General features: G+C 38.3%; 1 protein-coding gene across 1 annotated transcript in view; it reads right to left on the minus strand.

Annotated features, from left to right (window-relative positions):
• LOC115470316 (LIM domain-binding protein 3-like) overlaps positions 1-7,295 on the minus strand; it is a 132,618-nt gene extending 125,323 nt beyond the window's left edge. Inside the window, exon 1 of the mRNA XM_030203359.1 lies at positions 7,214-7,295. Within this exon, the coding sequence (XP_030059219.1) occupies positions 7,214-7,224 (11 nt within the window). The 5' untranslated portion in view covers positions 7,225-7,295. The remainder of the gene's footprint in view (positions 1-7,213) is intronic.
• Between the last annotated feature and the right edge of the window lie 1,910 nt (positions 7,296-9,205).

Genomic DNA, 9,205 nt, shown 5'->3' on the forward strand with positions numbered 1-9,205 from the left:
GTCCAAACCGATGTTACCACATCCTCTGGCAATGAGTTCCAGAGCTTAACTATTTGTTGAGTGAAAAAATATTTCCTGCTATTTGTATTTCCATGTAACTTCATTGAGTGTCCCCTAGTCTTTGTACCACTCAGGATTTTGCAGACCTCAATCACATCACCCCTAAGCCATCTCTTTGCCAAGCTGAAGAGCCCTAACCTCTTTAGCCTTTTCTCATATCAGAAGAGTTCCATCGCCTTTATCATTCTGGTCACTCTTCTTTGAACCTTTTCTAATTCCAATATATCGTTTTTGAGATACGGCAAATGACACTGCATAAACCTGTAGCGCTACAGAAATGATCAGCAGTAGTAGGAGTAAAATTTGAGTGGAGTCCAAAATGTCTGGCTTGACTCTATTGATCAAGAATGAACCAGCCTGAAAATGATTTGCAGTCATTATATTGGAAGCTAATTGATCATGATTAAACTGAGAGTGACAAGATGACAGCTTTAGATAGAGCCCTGTAATAACTCAGGGGCCCTTTTACTAAGCTACGGAAAAAGGGGGCCTGTGTTAGCGTCAGCGCTTGTTTTTGATGCGCGCTGAAGTCCCCTTTCACTGCAGTAGGTAAAAGGCTGTATTTTTTTCCCCCAAAAGAAATGGCTGCGCGTAAGTGAACCACTTACTGTGCAGCCATTTCAGGAGGGAGCACTTACTGCCACCCACTGAGATGCTAGTAAGGGCTCCTGTGCTAACCCGGTGCTGCCCAGTTACTGTCGGGTAAGCACCGGTGCTACAAAGATAAAAAATATTTTCATAGTGTTGGAAATGGCACGCATTGGGGGTGGGAACTACCGCAGGGCTCTTGCAGTAACTTGGTGGTCGTTCCGGATTGGTGAGTGGTAAGCCTGCATTAGGCATACCACCACTTAGCAAAAGGGCCCTGAATGGTGCATGTCCTATTTTATACCTAAGGGCCATGTTGCACACACTAATGTCCATTAGTGCGCACTAAGCTTTAGTAAAAGTTGTGCTAAGATTTAGGTGCTCCAATGCCATACATTTAGCATCAATTTTATAATGGCTTCTTCGCGCCAACATACCATTATAGAATACTAGTGTAAGTCAGCACTGGTACGCATAAAGTTAAGTGCCAACAGTTACACCACATCAGTGGTAGTTGTAACTGTTGGTATCTAAATTTGCCTGAAGTGTGCATAACTTTAGTATTTTATAAATTATGGGTATTCCAGAGACATGGTATAACAGAGAGAGGGAGCGAAGCACAAAAAAAGCCAAGAGACAAAACAAAAAGCACCAAGGGCCTTCAAAAAAAGGGGGGATAAAGTCTTTAATTGTAAATGTTGATGATGCAATACTTAAATGGATCTGTCACGGTCCGTGTTTCGGCGCCTAGCGCCTGCGTCAGGGGTCACAAGAAATAGCTGACAACATGAGGCAGTATTGTGAAAACAATACAATGTTTAGAAGCAATATACTGCAATGTTGTGTGGTCCCCTTAACACAAAATTGATCGATATTCTGATTAAACACACGCAGTCCTTCAGACCCAGACTCAATCAGGGACTGCGTGTGTTTAATCAGAATATCGATCAATTTTGTGTTAAGGGGATCACACGACATTGCAGTATATTGCTTCTAAACATTGTATTGTTTTCAGAATACTGCCGCATGTTGTCAGCTATTTCTTGCGACTCCTGACACAGGCGCTGGGCGCCGAAACATGGACCGTGTTGGGTCCATTTAAGTATTGCATCATCAACATTTACAATTAAAGACTTTATCCCCCTTTTTTTGAAGACCCTTGGTGCTTTTTGTTTTGTCTCTTATTCCAGCGACATGCCCATGATCTGCCCATCTTCCACCCAAGTTTATACCCTTCTTGCAATTAAGCACTAGACCAGTGGTTCCCAAATGAATATTCATGAGAAAGGTTTGCATGCAGTGGAGACAGTGCATGCAAATCTCTCTCATGAATATTCATTGTGGATATCCTGAAAACCTGATTGGCTGGGGTGCCTCCATGGCCAGGTTTGGCAACCACTGCACTCAACAATGCTGGCACACATGTTATAGAATAGCACCTAGCACTTCCATGCGTAACGGTACCAATCATGTACATAAATGCTATTATTCAGTAACTTATGTGTACAATTGGTACCTATCTTTTGGTGCCAGTTGATAGAATTGCCCTTAATGCCTTCACCTTTTCTTGTCTAATGCTTGCATATCGATTCACTTAGAGGCGCTGAGCCAAAGAGCAGCTCAATCCCTGAATGTTGTTAATGGATTTAGCAAATCACACACCATCTCCTGTAGAGTGAGCAGATGATGGCATATATACACAAAGCATTTTAATGTGATCTTGTGTTTTAAACTTTCACAAACACAAAGCATTTTGGGATCTGTAATCATGTTTTTAGCAATAAATCAATTATGTAATACATTTACAAACATCAAACTACCACACAATAAGTTTAGAAATGTAAAACAAAAATCTAGGGGTACCCAAAGGTTCCGTAGTAAGTTACTATATCACTACAAACTTCAATGGAGCACATATGAGCTGAGAGGAGTCGGAGTGTAGAGTGTCTGGACATAATTCAATGGCTGGTACAGTGGAATTTGAGGTTTTAAAATAGGACTTTCTTGGAACACTCTTGAGGAAGGGGGAGAGAGAGCACATACAATGGAAGTTCTGTGTTCCTCCCTGTTCTGTTCTGGATGATAAATTGTCTATCCAGCGAGGAGGGAACACTCACTGAGTCTTGATGCCCAGAGATTATCTTTGAGAGTTCTAGGGAACCAGGTAAGATTTTCAAACAAGACTTTATCTCTGTTTTGGTGTTGTAAAGAGCAAAGAAGGAAGACTTCAACCCTCTCACCCAGGGTGCTTCCTTCAGTGTTGCAGTGGAGAAAGAGTTTCCAACTAGAAACAAGAGAGAAAGAGTTTCTATCTGCAGATGAGGGGACTATTGGATATTAAGGAGTAATTCCAAAGTGAAAAAAAGGGACCTCTGGAATAGTCTGAAGTTGTTCTTATTAGTAAGGGATGCCTCTAGATGTTTTTAAAGTTTTGAATTGATTGTTTTAATTTACTTTATGAATACCACCAGAAGAAATATTTTTGTTATGACTATGATACAGCAAGTTAAATATCAGTAATGTCCATGCATTCTGGAACACAATAGCTGGTGTGGAGTTATCACTATTACAAGATCATAGAAGTGTCTCAGTTATCCTAAGGGCTCTGAAGCAATTTCCCCCCACTGGAGGAACCTGGGGGAATCCCATGGGTTGTATGATAGCCCAGAGAAGCCAGGAGAAGTAGGGGATGACACAATGATTTCCACACAGGGAGTAGTATAATGAGAAGACTCTCTATTGTGTATTGTGGCACCAAAAAAAAAAAGACCCGATATTTGAGGTGGATGTTTTGAACTATTGCTTCACAACTGTGCAACTCTTTTTCCTGTTTGTCCAGAATAACCTGTGGTTTTTAAGAGGCACCAGATCTACACGTTTGGTGTTTCAAATTTGTTCTGTGACCCCCGAGGCAGGCAGTTTTGTACCATCGAAACATGGCCCTGTGTCAGTATTTCTTTTGGTGCCACAATAAGAGTCTTCTCAGTATACTACTCCCTGTGTGGAAGTTGTTGTGTCATCTCCTACTTCTCCTGGCTTCTCTTGGATCTCCATAGGGGTATTTCCAGCCTTGCTCTTTGGTTCCTTGTATGATACCCATGTCTAGTGAGCAGAGAATTTATTCTAGCATAAGTAAAATTGAGAAGTACATGTGCTACAAATTCACATGGTCCTCTGCACTTTGTAGTTCATAATGGGGAAGATGGCTACCATACTGGTGGGTGATCATTGTGGGTTAGGTTGTTTTACAGCAACAGGTACTGTCCTATCAAAAGTCCTATTATATGCTATGAAAATCCCTTTGATTCCACACTTCTTTTTGTATGCCTCTATCCATTGTTTTGACCTGTATTTAATCCTACTAATTAGCAATGAATTTAGAAGAATCCTGAGGATAAAATGGATTTTACATGTCAAAGCAGGCATGACAGGATCATTCAACTTATTTCATTACCTTTAAGCTATGTGCTGTCATTAATAGCTTGTTTGATTCTTTTATTAAATTTCAATCAATCAACCACACCACCACAGAATCTAACCCCACGGTATGACTAATACTCCTGAATATCAGTCAGCAAATGTGAAAATTTTCACCGTGGAGCTCTTATTAGCGAGAAAATGGATTAGAAGAAAGTTAAACACTAATAAGTAGTATTACATACACACATTTATTTACATACACACAATGAAGTTATAAGAATGTAGATGATGGTTAGAAACACGCCAACCAACAAAAATAGAAACCCCACTCTTCCAGTACAATAGAGACCTGAACTTTGCCATGGCTACTGAAAAAGCTACTGCACATGAATGCAAACCCCTTGCATGATATTTTCAGACATGGTGACAGTTGTTTGGAGATGTCAGTTCATAAGATACTCTGCATTTCCTATTCATAATTCAATCTACTTAAATATATTTGACCAGGTGAGTAGACATGACCTGAAGGCGGTTAAAGCTCATATTTTTGTAGATGGCCCCGGGGTGCAATTTGTAGTTTGCAATTTTTATCCCTGGGCATTCATTTTAAATAACTCTACTGGAAAGAAAAAGGTGATGTAAGTTGATCTTGGGAATGATTGCAAGCTGGGTGGCTCCTGAGTTGCAATCACCTAACATTTGGGAGCATAATACTCAAATAAATGCTTCCATTGGTGCCTGAAGTTCTATTGCTTCAAATTTGGGATTTGACATTAAAAAAAGAAAAAGAAAAAAGGATCTGAAATGCAGATATTGTGAACTGTGCTTTGATTTTGCAGTAACTGGCCTTCACTTTAGTCTGAGTATCCAGTAAATACCACTTAAAATAATTTATTTTTCTTCAAACAGAATCACATCCTGCTTAGAGACATTATTTCGTTTCCTATAGAATCTAATGGGTTTTGTATCAAGGAAGAAGTTAGAGTATGTTATCATAAAACCAATGCACACTACAAACCGTCTGGGTTAAAGGGTTATTCTTCACTGTACCTTTGATTACTGGATGAGATAAGAGGGGCCTGGGATTTAACCACTTTCTGGGTAGTAGTAGTGGTATAACTGGTTCCCCTCTGACTTGTCTCCGTCCCCACCTTTATGGAGTAACCTTTGGAGGCTACTGACTTAGTTTTGCCAAAGTTGTCATCCATGGTGCTTGACTTAGAAGGATGCCAAACATGTGAGGTCACGCACTGTGCACCAGAAGCACCTGCAGAGCTGCGTAACAAAAATTACAGACTGTGTGCATGTATATTTCACACAATTCTGGCAGACCTTGGAGAACGTGATGGCAGGCTTCAGGAAATGGCTTTTCACTTCTATTTTTCAAGTTTCCTAGGCCTATTAATGTGGCTATAAAATAATTAATTCTGAACTTGTACTCTTTGTATACAGTGCTTAATAGAGAAAAGAGCAGCACTAACCTATCAGTGTGTTTGTTCGTTGCCTAATTCTTTAAAAACTAATCCTTACATTTTGTTATTTTGCTAAAATGTTTACTTCTTCAGATTCATTTTCATTAATACACATGTACCTTTCCTTATGGCCAGGTTCCTTGTTATTCAATATCTCTTTCCTTGATCCAACTCTACAGCTGTTCATGCTATATTTATATCTTGCATGTATCAGTGCAATGCCAAAGGATCTGATGACTGTCAATCTTGTAGTGCCTTAATTTTCTTAGATCTATAATAGTTGGACGTCTATAAATATCCAAAGCTTTAAAAAAGTTTTAAAATGTTAAAATCTCCACATGAAATTTAATAACAATCAGAAGTACTACTACTACAGAGACAATTATGTTTTTTGGATTGACAAGTGCCAATTGAAGTATTAAAATTTTTTTTGTAGTAATGCTGCTTTAATAAATGTATACATACAATTCAATCCATCAATATTCAACATGGATAGATAGATATTTCTTGGTAAAGCTTACGACTGCACAACAAGATTAATCATGCATTATGCACTGGGTGGTCTTGTAACAAAGGCGCTCGCTAGCGCTTTTAGTGCACACTAAAAATGAGTGTGCACTAAATGCTAGAGATGCCCATATATTCCTATGGGTGTCTCTAGCATTTACCATGTGCTAATCAGCACATGCTAAAAACTTTACCATGCCTTTCTAAAAGACCTCCTAGATTTGTATCATAATTGTGGTTTAACCATATAATCATATATACTATAATCACTGTAATCATATATACCCATTTAAGCACTATAATTATGTATACCCAGTTAAAGATCTATGTGACTTTCATAAAACAGGGCATAGAAGCTGTTGAAGTCTGAAGGCTTACAATTTCCTGACTTTTGATATGGCTGAAGGAAAGAGATGGGATAACAAAGAAAATCTACCTATGTAAGTCTCTAAGGTTTTCTAGTTATGCCACTCTTTACCCATTCAAGAGCAGCTCTCACATGAGACCTTTCTTAGACAAATGACTTCTGTAGAAATGTTATACTATTTTGTGTTTGTGTTTTTATGTATGTTTTATTTTGTAAATCGCCTACTTATGCTAATGCCTTCTTCTGAGTCAACTACTTGCACACATGCCAGAAAAGATATGTATATGAGAACGTGCCAGTATAACAAAGACATAGATACTCACTTAAAAGAAATAGTTCCCTATCTCTTCTTGCAGTATTTCAAAAGTACACTTTGCAAGCAGTCATATATACTCTGAATAATAATAATAATTATTATTATTATGATTATTTTAATGTAGCATTCCTCCAGTGTCCTTAGCGAGCAGGGGTTTCTCAACAGATCCCAAGGTTCTTCCATGGTGGGTGGGGAGGGGAAAGCACTGATTCAAAACCCTTGGGAGTTACCACTAATCTCTGATTTCTCAATAATGACTTCTCACACAGCAGTGGTGTTCCATCATAACATTTTCTTCTTCAATTAAAATAACTTGACATTTTGCATATTTCTTTGGAGTGGCATCCAAAATTCAAGTCTTTATGTTCAATTAGCAATCTGTACTTCCCTTTGTCATTTTCTTTGGGTTCCCTCTGTTACCTTCTGGATTTTTAGACTCTCTCTAGGGGGCCTCCTGTCAACTACAAAGGATTTCTTTTGTACCTGGGATCCATTGCTTGCTTCCTATGACTTTCTCCACTCTTCTCCTTGAAGCAGGACAGCACACTTTCCTCTGACTTCTCTGGATAAGTACTGGATGGATAACTCTAACCTTTCTACTCCCAAGTAGCACCAACTGGGCATTCACTCCTCCAAGGAGTTTCTGCCAAGTTGACACTGAGTCCCTCAGGTTGAATGACACAGATATGAACTTCAAGATTTTCAACATTCTCTGGATCACCTCCAGCATAACATCAATCTCCTGGCTTCCAAAAATCTTACTATTAGGCTTTCTCCCACAAGGGTCAAGAACTCGGAAAGAATGAAGTCTTTGACCAGTACATGGGCAACCTCTTTCCTTTTTCAATAGGAAGGAATGTGGACAAATTTTTCTTCCAGAAGTAAAATTACAAAACAGTAAGAACTAACTTACCAGACCTTAAAAGTGGTCTATTCTCTAATCTCTCTGTGAGCTCCAAAGATCTATCATAAAATTGTCAAGCTTACAGATCTACTGCAGGGCAGATGAGGCCAAGAAGCTTCTTTTCTTGAGCTCTCTTCCCACTCCTCTGCTTTGCTTTTCTATTCTAGAGAGCATTGGCCCATTATAGAAACCTCAAGTATGAATGGTGTGGAAAGATGGCACACTTTTCTTGTCTATTCTGCCTAGCAAATCCCTTCTACGAGAAAACACTAATCAGTTTATATCCCTTTGAAATCCTGTTATTTCATTGAAAACTCCAGTTAATTATTGTTAAATCTTTAATAATCTCACCTTGCAATCATCTGAACTCCTGAAATGAATCATGTGAATAAGAGAGTCACAACTGACCTTATAATCAGTATATCTGAATGACGATGACACCATAGATATGTTATACAGATTTTGCTTGAACTAATTGGGTCTCTATTCCATATTGGTAATTTCTGATAATGTTAGGAACATAGGCTAATGAGAGCTCAATAAATTGTAGGGAAACATTAAATAACTACAAAATTATAAATATCATTAATATTTTTGATAATTGAGACTATTCGATTAATGAAATTAGTTTTGCTTGCTGTGTATACTTTTGAATTACTACAAAGAAAACAAGATACATGCAGTTTTCATTTAGTAATTATTCTGCATAATGCAAAGGTTATAGTTCTCTACTCATACATAATCTCTTTCTGTCAATGAAGAATGTGTCACTGGGCTGAGTCACAGGAATATACATTGCAAACAGCCATATTAAACCCAGTAAGGATATCATGTTGGGAAAGTAACACTACAGAATCAACTGCCTGAGCCTGTTGGTAAATAACACACACTCACATGGGTATGAAAAGCCAGGAAAGATGAAACTGATCCCTATTTTTTATTGGTGATCTGAAGTCCAGCAATGCCAAGAGGCTTCTGATGATAACCTAAGATTGTAGCACTAGCAAGCTGAGAAGCGTCCTCATTGCCTTTTTTTGAATGGGACTCCATTCCTTATAGCGTTAGACTGATTTTTTTGTTCCTTTCTGCAATAATTTCATCATTTGCATGGTAATTCAGCCTCTTCTAGGACAGGTACCTTCAGACCTCAGCTAGCTCTGAAGTGATTGAACAGTTAGTTGAGAAATGCATTGAGTTGTATAATCTATTCTTGTACATTGGGGAGGAAGATATTGAATAAAGTGTTGATTTGCCTTGCCTAGTGCTCAGTAATCAAACAGATTTGTTTATACAAACCTCTCCTGATTAAAAAAAACAACACAAAACATGAATGAGCACTACCAAAAGCACGCAGGCTTCCAACAATATTTTAAATCATAGTCTTTTCAAATAATAAGTGGAATTGAGGATTTAGTTTTTTGTTCATAGAGGGAGAGGACTGATTTTTGAATTTGGAAAAATAAAAGTGTGGACATCTAGATTAGGCCTACTTCATCAACCAACCCCCAAATGAGAAAACCTTGAAAGCAAAGTAGAAAAGCATGTATGTATTTATCATGAGAAGCACTACT

This window comes from Microcaecilia unicolor, chromosome 5 (genome assembly GCF_901765095.1).
Source record: "Microcaecilia unicolor chromosome 5, aMicUni1.1, whole genome shotgun sequence".
Classification (NCBI taxonomy): domain Eukaryota; kingdom Metazoa; phylum Chordata; class Amphibia; order Gymnophiona; family Siphonopidae; genus Microcaecilia; species Microcaecilia unicolor.